Below are 17,105 nucleotides of genomic sequence, written 5' to 3'. Positions count from 1 at the left end.
ATCGGTTTTTCTCGAAGCCCGTAGTTTTACTACCTTCTTTTATATTAACTTCAATGCCAACTCTACACTACAAATCATCTCCTTCTCTGTATTGCAAGTCTTAGAAGCCTTTAGAAAACTTGATGTCATGAAAGGTGCTGGCCCAGACAATGTACCTCCGTCCTTTCTTCAACACTGCAGCGACACTTTGGTCCAACCTCTGACTATGTTATTCAACTTGTCCATTCAACAAGGAATATTTCCTGAGACTCTCAAGAAGGTGCACATTGTTCTGATTCTTAAAGGAGGCAATCCATTGAAAGTCGAGAACTATCACCTATTAGGTGTACCATCCTTTCATCAATGGGGAAGGTTTTTGAAATGTTAAGGCTCTCTCGCCTTACACCCTTTCTAAAACCGCCAATAAGTCCCAGTCAACATGGTTTTACCTCCTCCAGATCAACCATCACCAACCTGCTGATATTTGAGGAAAAGCATATTACGTACAGTATCTGCTATGGGATCAGAAACAGCTTGATGTAGCCTTTATCGATTTTGCCAAGGCATTTGACAAAGTTGACCACTCCATCCTCATCAGCAAGCTAGAAGGTTATGGAATCCATGGCCAATTGCCTTTCTGGTTCTCTGACTATATCTGATGCATTGCCGGCCCCTGAGAGTTAAACTGCCTGGTGCGCTTTCCCACACCAATTTCTGCAAAACTCGTGTTCCTCAAGGGTCACTACTCGGGCCACACCTTGTTCATCAACGACATAATGTCTGTTCTTCTCGTGGACGCTCTACTCTTTGCTGACGATGTGAAGAACGTGGTCTCCAGTGATGATGACTTTGCACGCCTGCAGACAAGTCTCGCCAATTGTATTGGATTGGTGAATTGTAAATAAAATGAAGCTAAATCTTTCTAAGTGATCCGTTATGACTTTTGGCCGTATGCTCAACCTGCACCATTTCCAGTATACACTGAATAACCAGCCTCTGGCGAAGAGTGTATACAATGAAGGGTCTGGGTGTCACATTTTCTTCTGACATCTCATTTAATGAACATGTCGACGACCTATGCAGAAGAGCTTATAGGTTATATAGGATGCTGGGTTTCATCACTAGGTCGACTCGTGGTATGACAAATGGTCTCGTATTAAAGACTCTACTCTTCCTTTGTGCGTCAGCTCTTCGAGTGTGCCAGCCATGTATGGTCCCCCTACCACCTGCGTCTGATCAATAAGTTATGGAAGCTCGAAGCTGTGCAGGAGGAAGGTACATCATAAATGTTTTCTTGAATTGACTCAAAAGCCTCGTATAATATTATTTCCTTCTTTTCCTACACATCAGTGTTGTCAGTTATAAAACATCTAAATTAATAGATAATTTGCGTGCTTGCTCTAAACCTCCGCGGTGCGAGCGTTCAGTGGTGCCAGCTCCAGCTCCAGCCATCCCATGCGGTGTTGCCACTTCGAACGCCGCAGCCGTGGTTAAAGGCGGTCGTGCAAGGACTCTTGACGGAAGATATTGTTTCTGAAGTAATTACAAATCAGCCCAACACTTTATATAGTTAGGTAGAATGTTTTTATTAATAAGGTCGATTACGAGCTAACAAAATAATAACTTGAATCTTCTAGTCCACAACAAAGCAATAGCAGGATTTGGGATTTATCATAAAATACGTTTACTATGTGCTTTGTTGTCATGTTGACATATTTCAGTGAAATTAAAGGGGCCAAAAAAAGATAGACATAAAAAAGAACACTATTCATTATTTAATTATTTACTACGAAATTCGTGTACAGTACGTGTGACTTGTTTGGATACCTAATTATGATGTTTTGATTTGTTAATCTTTTATTAACTATAATCATTGGTGTAATGTAACCTTAACGCTCGGCCGTTTGTAAACGTGATTGGTGGTCTTTGGTTTGTCCAATGTGTCGTCTGCAAGGATCTGTTTGGTTTTCTTCTGTATTGGGTTTGTTTTGTTTTTAGATTGTGGAGTAGATTATAATGTTGTGTGGCCCAGGCCAGGACAAACTGCCTAGTATTTTGCAAAGAGTTGACTGAAAACTGTCCAGGGACATATTTGTATAGCTACTTTTTAAAACAAATCGTGTTAATAAAATGTATTTTTACGTTTAATTGCAATTTTAACTGTCTAATAAGTTATTATTTCCTAATACTTTTTCTAAGGTTCAAGACTAACATTAGGTAAGTAGTTGTAAGTAAAAATATTAGTTAGGCATTCCTAACTTTGATTCTTCTAGCTAGACCAACTTGCATCTTAACAATACGTCTAACTTACATTAGTAAATAGGGTTTAACACTTTGTACTAGGCCTATAGGGTATGTTGCAGCATGTCCTAGCAAATAAAGTAGCATACCAACCTTTTAAAGGATACAATTATTGTAAACTAAGAGTTAATAAATTCTAACCCTTCAGTAAGTTGTTATTAAAATGCCTAGTTTCAGTCTTAACTAGCATCTTACAATTCAGTGAGTCTTTGGATTCCAAATTTGAAGTGAAATATACTGGTTAGGCCTAGTTATGGATGCATCCAGTGCTCGATCATTTGTAAATTGAGATTCCGGAACTGTGTATACTTAATTTGATTTGTACCTATTTATGCCAATATTTTGATCTTTCTGAAATAGAGGTACCGGAACTCTGTTCCGCCACGTTCCCCCGCAAATCGAGCACTGGATGCATCCACCTTTTTTTTTATTTGGAGAGAAACTACAACAGTTCTACAACTGCCGTACTGTTACTTTGGTAGCCTATCATCCGGAGGCCACTTATTTTAGAGGAATTTTTTAACTGAAGACCAAAAATAACTAAGTTACATAATTGGAAAGAACATACTTTAATTGACTTACTGTCCAAATTTGACATGATAATGATTAGTGGCCTTTGAGTTCTGCCTCCCAGAAAGGCAGCGATGTCGGCGAAGATTGAGTTGAATGCGCCGACACCGCTATACCTACTCCGTCAAGTAGGTATACAGCTCGCTGCGGCGGTAATGTTATGTTGGGTTATCATAATATGTTTGTAGGACTTTCCTCTTTTCGTTATGAATCGGACGATACCAGATGAGTCATACTTTCGCCCGCCAAATACCCCATATACAGACAGTGACAGGTGATGCACACGCTCCGGTCAACAACCTGACCTTGGCCTACTTGGAGGGGATTTGGCGTGTGAAAGTATTACTCATCTGGTATCGTTCGATTCATAACGAAACGAGAAAGTCCTACAAACATATTTATGATAACCCAACCTAACATAACCGCCGCAGCGAGCTGTATAAGGGTGGCATCTGGATAACACCAAAGTACCGCAGTACCTTTCTGTACTAAACTTACAGTATCAGCCACGCCAGACTTTATCAATTTGTTTGTCTCAGTCAGTCAAATTTGCATGGATGTTGGTAGGCCTATGATCCATCCTCTGATATAGTTATGTTTGTATCATATCATCAGTTGGTCAGGTAACCATGACCCATTATATTACAGTACCGGTACAATAATTGTCTGTAAACCTTATTTAAAATATGTTAACTGTAGGCCTATTGTATTTGTTTCAGCTGCAAATCATTTAATAAGGAATGATGCTGGCTATACCATGTTTACTTCTAGCAGTTGTAGTAGCAGCTCAAGGCGAAGATATACACACTACCAAAGTTTTCATCATGACGATTGGACCATGGTTTTTCAATTGGACTGATACTAAAAGTAAGAGTAATTTATTTAGTTGTTTTTGGAAGTCAAATTTGTTAGCTCATTGCTTTTGGTTAGCTTATTATTGTAAATCCTAACCAGTTTTGTACTAAAGTAAGCCAACTAATGAACACCATCTTATTTTTAAAATAATTTTTTGCAGCCTTAAAGTAAGTAAGCAGACTTCGTAGGCAAGTGTTTTTTTGGTTCTATTGGAAATACCTACATTTAACTTACCAATCAGGCCTGATCTCTCTAAATTAGGCCTCCTGACCCGTTTATAGTTCAAAAGAATTACAAAATTTGCTTACTAATTGCATATGTCATCCATCGACTTCTGGTACTATGTGTTTCCATATACACAGCAGCCTAGCATTTAGGGCAATGTCACACCAGCCCAAACATGAACAGTTTAAGGCAGTTAGGCAGGTATAGATAGATGCAAGTAAAAAAGTGTGCACTAGTAAAAATGTGACTGGTCGGACCTTGTCTTTTGGTTAAAACCTATTGAATGTTAAAGCCCAAACTATAAGTCGCGCAATGTTTACCGACTTCACTCCAACCCGCAGAGCTCGCAAGCTCTGACTGATCAAACAGAAAGTGTGTTCTTCCAAGCTGTTTAATACTTTTTGTAACAGAATGTCACAGTTAATTTTGACACGTAGAGTTTTCTTATGACTATTTTTTTAAACCTCTGTCAATTTATCTTCATATTGGTGTAGCTCCCTCCCCCACCCCCCTTTAAATGTTGCAAACTGCTCTTCTGTAGACCTGACAGCCAACATCGGATGCATCCAGTATTACTTTATCTTTTTCTGAACGTACCTACAATACAAAAGCACCACTATAGCCAGGCTTTCAATATCTATCTTATCTATCTATGACTATGACTATGACTAACTTGACACTGAATAGGTAGGCTTTAACATTCCTTGTTGTGGTCATGGTCGTGGATGTGTCACGGTAGAGGTCAGGTTAGTGCGAAATCCCCTAATCACTGCAAAGTAGTGCGGCCCTCCTATTTTTGCCTTGCTAAAACCATCTCGCTAAAAACTCAATAACTAATAATGTTTCTGACGACTTAATTTTAGGCTAACGAAAATCTGTTCTCTCTAGTGATTGCACATGAAGTATTTCATAGTTTAAACTTTTAAGTTTTTCAACATATTGTTTCTTGCTCCAGGCTCCCATGTAGGTAACCAGTTCTCATATCGTCCATCGCTGTTGAACTCCCCTGACCTCCCATCGTGGATGTTTTACACCTTCAGTGAGAAACACAACCAAGGATTTGTGTATGGAGCTCCACCATCACAGCAGAAAGACCTTCAGGTGAGACTAGGCCGTTTGGTTTGCTTGGTGCTTATACATTTCTTAAAGATTCCCATTAATTTTACCCAATCTAGATTTTTACAACCTATTGTTTTTCTTTTTATTTTTGAATTCAAGTTATTTGAAGCAAAATTACAAGACCTGATAAAACAAGTTTGACAGAAACCGCATTCAAAACGACAAACTTGGTGCCACCTTCCCTCCTTAGAAGTTTATAGCCATGGAAATGATAAATTTTGTGGGACTATAGAAGATCGAGTACTTACTTCATGGGACCCTTGTCCTGGAGACCCAAATTCAAACTCAATCAACCCAATACAAGGGGAAGGTGAACCATACAGAGGCATGAGGTTATATATTATGAAATAACATTATTAATCAAAATTACTTTACAGTATAAGGGACAACTCTTTCCCTTAGCCCCCTTGTTTTCTTCTAATCACACCACTGTTAATCACCAATATCAATATATATTGATACTGCCAAGAGTCGGAGGTTTAGCTGCATGCCCACCTATCTACATATCAAGGTTAGGTCTCTTAAATATTGAGAAATATCTCTCTTTTGGAGACTGTAGCCTATTCATTTGTAGATGAAGCCGTGTGATGATTTAATTTGTTATAGGCCTACTTTAATACTTTTCATTGAAATGGCGACCACGGACCATACAATACACATTTTTGGATCTTTTGCTAGTGAAAACAAGCAGAGTAGAACCTATGTACTTTTCACTCTAGACTCATCCCTCAAAAATGAATCTAATGTTTGCTGTTTTAATGAAAGCATACTTAACTTATAGTTAAACTAGGTTACTATTACAAAAACCCGGTGTGATATCTTTAAATTTGTTTACAGATAGAGGTGGTGGGGCTGAACAGGAAAAACTATGAAGCTAAACGAAGAGTCATCAAGATGAATGTTCTTGAGAAAGATGGTAAATTTAATTGTAATTTAATTTATAAATCATAAAAATGATACAGCAGGGAATGGTCTTATATTTTAGAGAACAGTGTCATTTTGTTTATTTTAACTTTAAATGAAATTTATTTACCACTTGTACTATTTCCACAAAACAATGCCTCAAAAATGAATTTGTACTAGTTTTCTCTAAGTTCCTCTGACTAGTTAATCAAGTCCCTGATTAAGAAAGATGTTCTCACCACTATTGCCAAATACGGAGGAAAATAATAATCAAGTTCTTAGAGGCCCAACAACGGCAGAATCACTGGAAAAATGCATTTTTAAAACACATCTATTAGGAAGCTGCTCTATGTTTGTTTTTCACTTGAAATTTAAAGGTTGTCATTCGAATAGTTCACCTTATTAGTGAGGTTTTCGGTTCTTAAAACATCTAAAACTGTACAGAAATAAAACACATAATCCTGTTGCAGAGCCAGCTCTCTACGAGGTCCGTCTGAAGGTAGACAAGTTGAACGTAGAAGACATGTTGGAGTCGGAAAGATACAATCGGTTGTTGGACGTGTTCCGTCGCACACTGTGGCCGGACAGTCAGGACGACTTGTACATAACCTTCCTCGCCTCAGCAGTCCATCTGGGCGCAAGACTGCCTCTCAACCCAACCGATGGTGAAGGGTGAGTAAAAATTATATGTGATTATCTACGCCATTGTCCTGTTATTACGTTTTTTTGTAATGAAAATGTTCTAAACCTTGTTACTGCCACTATTTTTAATATCTGTCGTGTTGTCAGTATTGTGATGCACATCGGTAGCAGAGCCCCGTTCTCACAGACTCTCCTAGATCTACAGAAGGAGGTCAGTCCATTGCAGTCCAAAGGTCAAACTAACTGTCCAGACTTCAAACACACCTCTGTGGAACGCTTCTTCAAGCAGTACAACTTCTCTTTGGATTGGTGTGCTTTCTCTCTGGTGAGGATATTATTTGTCTATAGAACATATTTTGCAACAATCAAACTTTTAACAAAATAATAGTTTAAAAGCCGGTGTCTTTTTTTGTTAAGTTTTTTGTTGGTTTCTGAAAAGGTTTGTGATGTCACCTCAGTATGAACCATAAGGCTCAGCCCCAAAGTGAAATTCCGGGTGACAGTGTGACAATGTCGGAGAACAAGAGTCTGCAGATCCTTTAAATTCTCTTTTTCCAGTTAAAACCAAATTTACAAAGTAAGCAATATAAGTTCAATTTTTTTATATTTATTCTTGGTTGAATCATTTAAAATTACTCTTTAATACTTTTTTTAGTTTTTGAAACTCATTATTCAGACACTGAATGATTTCTCTATCTTTTGCCTTCTTTGTACAATAAACTATTTAACCAATCATCACTGTTGTAGAGTTTTAAACCATCAAACACACAAGAAAGTCCAGACAGAAACCCCGAGACAGCTGACACATCACAACAATGGCAACCTGTTAGTCAGCAAGAGTTGCCAACCCGAAACTACCACTCGGAGCTTGCAGTCACATTGATATTGCCACTGTTCTGCTTCATCGTGTTGGCCGCACTGCTAACATTCATCCTATGCTTCCAGCAAGACACTGTGTGAGTAAGGCATTACAGTTGATTATTATGCAAATTTACTATGCAAAATAATTTACTTGCATGTATTTATTATGCAAGTAATTGTCAATAATTATGGTGACAATTGTATGTTTTAGCTGAAAGTGCTAAGCTAGTTAGTCACTTTGTGTACTTTAAAGAATTCAAGTTTACGGTTGTTAACTTAACTCAATATAACATAAAGCTTTAATGACCTGTTTTTATCTATGAATAAATGAGTTGATAGGGCCCAGTAAAAGCACTTTTAATTTGTTTTGTCCAAACTTAAACGTTAACAAATAAAAATCCTTTTGTATCCCTTTATCTAATAGTGCACAATATAACAATTGCAGTATGATTTCATAGATTTGTTACCAATTGTGTTAATTTACCTCTAAACTATCTAAGCAGCTCAAAACCCAGTTTCCACTCCGAAATAGGGTCTAGATCATTGATGTAAGCAAATTAAAGGTTAATTTCACTTGGGGTTGAGTCAAAAGATTCTGTGCAGTTGCAATGAGCTGTATTTTGCTCATAAGTACATCATGAGCTATTAGTTAACAGCTGTGTCTAAGGAACATGTCGGCCTTAGTCACTAACAAGACTACAAGATCGTGCCACTCATCCTACTCTCATCCTTCAGTCATATTTGGGTTAAAATACGCACATAGTGGCGTCCCCATTTTAAATAATTGATAATTGATAATAATAATCATCTAAATATGTAATCAACATCCAGAGAAAATTATGTGTTCGTTGAGGTTGTGCTTGTAAAAAGGGTTTAGGAATGACTCACCTTTATTAGAGACAGCAAAATTTAAGCCCATTAAACAGATAACTTGGCCAAATACAATGGATATGACAATGATTACCTGCAGAAGATGATTGTCTACCTTGTGTTGGATGCAACGAGTTAAAGTTTTTGCACCTAATGAATGATTATAGTGATAGTCAAAACCAGAAATCTCGAATCTCTTTTCAAAGCTTTGGACCTAAATCTCAAAATCACTATATACAGTGGCAAATTTTTGTATTTTAATGCCCTCTAAATACTTTATTTCTAATTTTAATCATCAATTTATTATAACAAAATTTAAATACATCTTTAACTTTAATAGTCGAATAAACATAAGCATGTATCTCAGTTAAATGTGTATATTAAAATATTTAACTTGTAAAGCAGTAGTGCAATTTTATTTAGCTAGACTATTAATTTACTGCTTTTTACTTACTGCCTAACCAATGTTGATTGTATAGTTAGTTTCCAAATTAATATTCCAGGATACAGAATACTTCAGCTGCCATCATAAACTCCATATCTGTAATGTTTGAAGGTCTTGTAAGGTATGTTGCTGAGTTTGTGGAGTTGGCAAACGTTCTCTCTTATCGCTAGTGTGACTTGAGTGGTGTGGTTTGTGGAATCGTATAGACACAACCAAAACATACAACTATTTTATCTTAAAATTTCCCCTTAAAGTTGATAGTTTTTACATTGCTTGTACATAAAACCGTTTCATCACAGTGATTTAACAATCATGTCATAGATGTTAGGACACACTTTTGTAATAAGGCTCTGACTTCATCTACTGCTAGGCAAAATATTCTAGTCACAATCGTCACACAGCTTAAGGGTCCGCTCTACCCCTGCCATTTCATGTAAACACAAGGGTCTGGGGCAACAGTGTTTTTGAATGCTATATTTAATGTAGAATCAAAGTTAGGGTGTAATTTTAAAGAGGATTAAACTATCTAAAATATGGTGGTTGCAATATGTTAACTATTGTACCATAAAGTGAAAATCTTCCTTTGAATGTAGACAAAAAATGACAATTAATTAATTGCTGTAACTTATTAGAATCGTTACTTTTAAATTCTGAAACCAGGATCGCATTGGTTGTTCCTTGTTTTTTAAAACCCCGTTTATTGTTTTTCGCTAGCATGTATAGGCAGCTTAAAAAGGCAGTTGCCGTGGAACTCTGCAACTATTATATTAATATTTGAATCCGTAACAAACCGAACCTACCGAACGCAACATCGTATTGAGAAATCCGAGCTGAGGTGCTTTGCATTGACACAGGAATATTTTTTTTAGGTTATGTCATTTTATGTATTCTAAATTTTTATCATATTTATTTCAACATAATATGTTCATATTGAATAAAAAATCTGTGTCCTTCTATACTAATGTAAAAATAAGGAAAACAGAAGTTGTGTGCAATCCCTATTAAACTAACCCCTGCTGTCAACTTCCACCCAAGCTCAACACCGTTTATTTAAGGTGGGTCCTCCACACCAGTTAAGCCACATATTAGTAAGCTAATATGAATTGCACATGTAAGAGATTTGTACCTGCGCAAGTAGAAATACCTTAATGCTAAACTTGTCAGGGCAACGCCTTAATTGAGCTACAATGTCACTTTTGAAAACATGATTAAAAGTCAAAGATCCGATAAGTAGCTATAGCTACTAGCTGTAGATGACAACTTCAAAGTTCAATGCTCAAAGACGAATTCCAGGCAACATCTTTGTTTTGCAGGATATCCATAATTTCTTTTCACCTCAATTTCCTGTTAAATATAGCAATTACGTGGACTTGCTGCAACCGTCAGTATCGTGCCGAGGTTTGCCATCAAGTCACTGCAGGGAAGGTGTTTAAGTATTATTTCTTTACATGGTGATCCTTGTTTGGTTCCGTTTGACAAACTTTGATTTTTCCTCATACTGTTGAGCCCCAATCATCCAATCTTCATTTACTTGACCATCCCGTATTACCTTCCTGTGAATGATTGAGCACTGAAAAATGATTTGCTATTTCAATGTGTTATACATCTTGCTTATTCCTAAAGGAAGGTGCCAGTTTTATCAATGTTTTGCTCTTCATAATGATAACTTCAAACTGGAAAAGTTTGTGAATATATTTTTCAAATAAACTTAAAACATAAAACATTGAATGGGTTTTACAACAGAGAAAAAAATTACTAATTATTAATTATTATTTATACGTGGAAACTAGCTGTTCTGAATTGTACACAGTTTTGTTAACTGACTACTCGATTCCTGTACGTAGGACGGGGTAACACCTTGTTAATTATTAAATTAACATTTTGAATTTTTAACACGTTTAAAATAGGTTATAATTTGTTTGTCATCCGACCTTATCCGTTATTGCTTCTGCCAATTTTGATTGGATAATTGGGACTCTACTGTATCTATACTTATTTAATACGCAAGCATGATTTTTGTGACAATTACTCCTCCGAAACTACTGAACCGATTGACATGTTTTTGGTGTCATTGGAAAGAGCGTAACGTGAAGTTGTGCAGGAAACTTTCTTTTTAGGTAAATAATTAGAGAGTGAGGCCCTAGGGCCCTTTAAAGTTTCGTATTCCTCCATAAGATTAACATGGGAAACAAACATTGTTTTGAAACTCCAGCTGTTGTCAGAAATTAAATATTAAATAATTCGTTTCCATGGAAGCATGAGAAAATTCACAATGTTTACATTTGCTTTGACATTTTATTGTAAACAACCAGAACGTCAAATTTCTATTTCACAAATTCCGACAGCTGATCCAAAAAAATGTATTTTCCTTCCACCATGTAAAACAACTATGTGGTGGGTTTATTTAATCTTAAACTTTATGATAGATTATTTATTATAAATCTATTTCAATGATTATGAAACAGATTATTCCCGTTGAGAAGCAAAAACTAATAGTGAGAAGAAGAACATATGTAAAACAGTCAATGTGTAAATTATCTATGTTGTATTAAAAATGTGTTTAGTTTTGGATGTTGGTTTGTGTTGAATGATATCGGTTTTTAGTTATTGCATTTTTATTCTAAGGATTTGGCATATGAGTAAGCCTATGATAAATAACACCATTTCAGAGTTCTGCCAGTTTTTATCCTGTAGAGTTTAAAGTAGCCTTCACCTTATTGTCTACATATTGGCTAAACAACTTAGATACGGTACTTTATAAAAGCTGACAGCCTTTTTACGTTGACTATGTAAGCTTACCTTTTCCCGTACATGGGCAGATTGATTGTTAAGAATTAACCCTTTAAACTGGAATAGGACTGTCATGTAAATAGTGAGTATTTCCTTTAGTTAATAATCTTATAGTTGACTCTTTTAAAATCATCAGAAATTATGACTGTTATTAGTTTTTAAACAAGTTATTTGTTTATAATTAACTCCTGTACTTCTTTGCAATTGCTCGATTTCGAGCAACATGTACACTAGTCTAACGAAAACCCCAAACTTTTATTTTGGATTGTAATGATTTTTTGGATTTGACAACCATGTAATGACTTGTGGTGATGCTGAAACTTGGTCCTATTGATTTTGAAGAATACCTTGTATTGGTTCTTCCATCTTTTATATTTACGTTTAAGTAAAATAGAAACTTTAAAAATACGGTAATGTTTAAACAATTTTTTTCAAAATCACTTTTTTTAGTAGATCTTAAGGAATACACTCTATTACTTTTTTTTCTTATTCGTTTATCCTGTCCTCAACTCCTCAACCTTTTTTGTGTCGCTTATGGTTATTTTCTTTTATACTAATGTAACCGCATTATTAATGGCTCAGCTATAAATGATTAATGATGTGTAGGAAGTGCAACGAGGACACTCCCCAGTCACTTCTTGTCCAGTATGAAGCTGTCCATCGAGCCTCCAATACCCTCCGATCCTTGTCCAACCAGCGAGACTCTAGTCCGAGGTATGTCTCACAAATATAGAAACTGAGTTTTAGCAGACCAAAGATTTATATTTTTCTGAGTAAAACTGTTACCCAAAGTTCCTCAATCAGTTATTATAATCAACAGTTGTAATTGGTACATATGAAATCATCAGTATGTCAAAAAGTAATTATATTTTCTGTGGTAGTACTTAAAAACCAGGGAATTTGATCTTTTCCCAGTATGTTTAACATCAATGATGTCCACAAAAGAGAAAATTAGTTTTGATAATGAATTGACAAAAAGAAAATATAAGGCTCGAAATAGAAACCTCTGTTATCTTATTCACAATTCAACAAAACTCAAGAAGTGTGTTAAATATACACAAAAGTGAGCACCATTTGGCATACAAGTTCAACATGTAAATGTCAATAAATGTTTTTAAAGCTAGGTTGCAGCTAGGTGAACTATTTTAAATCTGAGACCAATGTTGTGTTTTTCACTTCATATCACTAGTATTCTAGGCACTATGGGGCGATAAGTCTTGTCATAGTAAAAAATGATGCGCAAAGAATTTGACGTTCCGGACAAGTACGAATGGTATTCTGTGATTAGGTTTTGCAGGAAGGGAGTCAATACCTTTTGATTACTATTAACCCTTTCAGTGCTATGCAACAATATAGTGTTCTGTGTCTTTTTCCCGAAAAGTGCTATGGAACGATATATCGTTGTTCGAGTTTCATTCTAAAAGCGCTAAGCGACGATATATCGTGGCGGTGCTATTTTCGATCGTTTGAGTTTTTAATGGGCATATCGGTTGACTTGGTTGTTGTTTCAAAACAGTGATGGTTTCTTTGGATTCATCATACGACCGAGGCCCGATATATCATTCCTTAGCACTTTTGAGATGAATAATTTTATTTTTAAAGATTTTTTTCTCACACACTAGACTTTGCCCCCGTGGCAAGCCTAGCACTTTTTGGACAAAATAAGTAAATAAATCAAGCTTTTTTTCGGAAAATTACAAAAAAGTATTCTAGCATCGAAAGGGTTAACAGATCACCCAGATGATTGTTTCGAAATAGAAAATGTGCATGAATGGCTTAGGACGTTCATAGGTGTCTGAACACACATTTGCAAAACTGGATCAGCAGCGGGTGTTCGATTAAATTTGAGTATACTTTTCTTAGTGATAGGGGAGTCTTGTCCATGAGGATCTTATAAGATACGTCCCCTACTAGTTTTAGTCATACCACAATCTGCACACAAAATTTCCCTAACTTTCTAGTGATTTGTCTAAGCATAGAAAACAGTGTGCAGGTGTTTAAGGCCACCTCCTATCTCTCTTTACCCCTTGCACATATTTTATATGTTTAACTACTTAAACCCTATTCACGTCCACCAACTGGTGACGGAATTCAAGATCTTTTGAAGACTGAAATCACTAAAATTCAACCAATGATGGAATCTGATTAGAATAGTAGTGGCTGAAGTAAGGAACACTTGGTCTTAGATGTAAACTATAATGCCTGGAGCTCGATGCAGATCTTGATTTAAGGACTCCACTTGTATTATTATTGCAATAACAAAAATCCATTTTTTCCTAGGTCGTCATCAGAAAGAGGTGGTCTGCGACCTAATCCACCCCCGTACACCGGAATTCATCATTCGTAAGTATCTAATCTAATTTCTATTGCATTTAAAATATTTTGCGCTATTGTTTTTTGAGAAATAAACTTATTGTTAACCTCTCATTGACAGAGAAAACGGAGGATTATTAAGTAGAAAAAACGGAGAAACATTATACAGTTACAGAGTAATCCTGTAAAATTTAGCAAATACTTGTAACCAATTACACAGTAATCACTTATTGTTACAGTAGAACCCCTGTTAACCGAATTCGGGTTAACCGAAGCCCGGGTTAACCGAAATGGTTCTGTAAAATAATATAGGGCTGTAAAATAAAAGGTAGGGATGGTCAAGTCTCGAAATTTCGGGAAATTTTAAATCTCGTTACACGAGACGAGATTTCTTTTTGGCCAAGATTTTTATCGAGACGAGAATTTAAAAAAAAAATTAAAATTAAAAACGCCTGCAGAAAGTCAATGCAATACCCGCAATACAGTAGTTGCGTTTCCTTTGCGAAGGCGTTCCTATTTAAATAATTCTTCAAATGTAAATAATATTACTTTAATTATTTTAATAACATTTGAGAAGTTTTGCTAAGTGTTAGCAGTGTGAGGAATGTTTTATTACTATAAAAAAGTCAAAACAAGTAACTATTTTATAAAACTTAATATTTTATTTTATGATTTATTTTATTTTAGGATAAGTTGAACTCTATCCTAACTGATATCACTATGTTTCCTAATCGTAGGCATTTTTAATAAGTTAGGCGTGATTAATAAAAAAATGTTATGCTGATATTTTTTAATAAAAGATTGTAAATATTCTTGCCTATTATCATTATTTTTGTATTTAACAGTCATCTAACAATGTTACAAAATCAGGTAAAAATTCCGAACGTGCATTTCCCGTTGTGTATGAGAAGGGAAATCCCGTCTCGATCTCGTCTCGAAATTTTATGAGAAATAAAAAATCTCGTCTCGTCTCGTCTCGAACTAAAAATCCAATCTCGTCCATCCCTAATAAAAGGCTTTAATAACTTTAGTTTTTTCTATCCCATTGTAACATTTTTGTAGCTGAAATAAAACACTGAATGATATAGACATTCTATTAAGTTCATTTTTCCTACACACTGTGGTGATACATTGGCTATTTTAAGCATATGATGGGTTAACGGAAAAATTGGTTATCTGAAACCGCTCTCCCCCCTTTTTTTCGGTTAATTGGGGTTCTACTGTATTTCAATACAACATTTTAAAATGTAAGTACATATACATATAATTTGAGGTTTTACTTTTAAAATACTCACAAATGTTTTTCATAGAAATTTTCTTTTATTATGCTGATTCTAAATTTTTAATATTCTACAGTAGAACCCCGCTAATCTGTCACCTACAGGAATGGGACCTTGGCCGGAAGGCAAATTTTTCAGTCTCAAAACCGTTAAAGTCACCTGCGGTTGCAGTAAGGTCTAGATCATTTTCTGTGGTCCGGTAAAATCATTAACATAATTTACAATCATGATGAAATCGTGAACAAGGCATGGTCGTGTCCTGCAGTCCGAGAGTCATCATCCTCGTCTGCTACAATCGTGGCCAGGTCACAAAAATCTACCGTGATTAAGGTGCAATCATGATCATCTACTGCGGTCATAACGAAATCTTGAACGTCTCCTGTGACCGAGCAAAATCAAAAATGTCTCTCAAAAATCACAAACATATCTCCCACAAACACGGAAAAATCATGAAGGTCTCCTGTAAATTTAGAAAAAAATTGCTTAATCGTTGGAGAAATCATTAACTTCTCTTGTGATGCGACAAAAGCTTTAGCGTCTCCTGTGATTGCTGTGTTATCATGAACATCGCAGTTAAATCGAATACGTCTCTGATGTTAGTCAGTTTTCAGACAATGATAAGGATCCTTCCCACGCTGGAAAATGTACAACTACACCACTGTGCACAATAGTTCCCCCCCCTCTCTTCTTTGAATCCAGGTTTATATGTTTAAGTTGGATAAAAAACAAGACCAGATAGTGCTGAACAAATAAAAAAAAATGAATGATGCTCATAGTGCTAAGTGGGCCTGGATCAGTTGTAGAATAAAAGAGTCCAATTTACATGTCCGCCTGTGATTAATTTTTCTGTCGTCTAAAAAAAATAATATATTGTAAAATAATAATCCAAATTTAATTTACTTTGTTCCAGAAACAGAGAGGAGTACCTTGATGATGACGATGCCAAGACATGGTATTGTTAGATACTGCAGATAGATTTGTCTTACTGCAAACAGTAGAATGTAGCTCGATATCTACAGCTTTAACTTCCAAAGTTGGTCTAAGGTACGATGTACTTCCACTAATTTGTATTTCTTTAAATCCAAACAAAAGAAGATCTCCCTTTCATAATTTAAATCCACAGCACTAAGACATTTAAGTCCAGTTTCCTTAATCCAATGAAGACTCGGCTATCCAGCCAGAGAAATAAAGACAAAAGGACTATCTTTGACTATGCAATTCATAGTGTAAGACTCCACACCATAGCTACATGACCGATAAAATGTCTTGCACATTTAACTTTACAGTAGTTACATCTAGCTCCTAGAATGTAAATATGATTGAGCTGTGACCACTTCATTTCTTGGAATGGGAGAAAATTGCTGTGAGATTCTAAATTCAAATTAAAAGTATTTATTTGACAAGAGTTAACATATCCCCATAAGTAATACGCAGTTAATGTTTAAAAGGGTGCAATTATTTAACCTAAAAGATTTAAGTAAAACTAGTAGTTAAAAAGTATTAAAAAAATAATTACATTATTTTACAACACTGACGCTATCAAATGTAGTTTAAGTCTTTAGAATAAATCCCATGATAATTAATGCACTAATGGAAGGTCAAATTATATGTTTAACATCATTACCACTACAACTTACTTATCTAAACTACAAAGAGTTAAATCTAGTCTTTTTTGTAAATTTTAATTTATTTAAGATAATAAGTGAACTGTAATACTAGTTTCATCATTTCTAGCCATTCAAAATATGCTCATTTTATTAAATGAACTATTCAATTTATTATTTTATAACTTACTTATAGTTTTATTTATAACTAGCTGTACCCGCGGGCTTTGCCCCGTTTAACTTCTTAATTTTCAAGATGAGCTCGTTCGCATGGCTCAATTACATCCTGGTTGAAGTTCGTTCGCTACGCTCACTCACCTTTAGGTTGGAGCTAGTTCGCTGCGCTTA

The 17,105-nt window shown here is 35.5% G+C and overlaps 1 protein-coding gene across 1 annotated transcript; it reads left to right on the top strand.

Annotated features, from left to right (window-relative positions):
- Nucleotides 1-2,013: 2,013 nt before the first annotated feature.
- Nucleotides 2,014-16,892, top strand: LOC128983158 (epsilon-sarcoglycan-like). Its single transcript, XM_054402335.1, has 10 exons — nucleotides 2,014-2,196; nucleotides 3,570-3,717; nucleotides 4,886-5,031; nucleotides 5,887-5,965; nucleotides 6,423-6,624; nucleotides 6,742-6,919; nucleotides 7,342-7,550; nucleotides 12,167-12,274; nucleotides 13,841-13,903; nucleotides 16,064-16,892. Exons 2-10 carry the CDS (start codon nucleotides 3,591-3,593, stop codon nucleotides 16,113-16,115), a joined length of 1,164 nt encoding a protein of 387 aa, XP_054258310.1. The 5' UTR covers nucleotides 2,014-2,196; nucleotides 3,570-3,590; the 3' UTR covers nucleotides 16,116-16,892.
- The last annotated feature ends 213 nt before the right edge of the window (nucleotides 16,893-17,105 follow it).

Source organism: Macrosteles quadrilineatus, unplaced genomic scaffold (assembly GCF_028750875.1).
Source record: "Macrosteles quadrilineatus isolate MER2022 unplaced genomic scaffold, UCM_ALF_1.0 Scaffold_1__1_contigs__length_201487025, whole genome shotgun sequence".
NCBI lineage: Eukaryota > Metazoa > Arthropoda > Insecta > Hemiptera > Cicadellidae > Macrosteles > Macrosteles quadrilineatus.
This window is presented reverse-complemented; position numbering and strand designations above follow the sequence as displayed.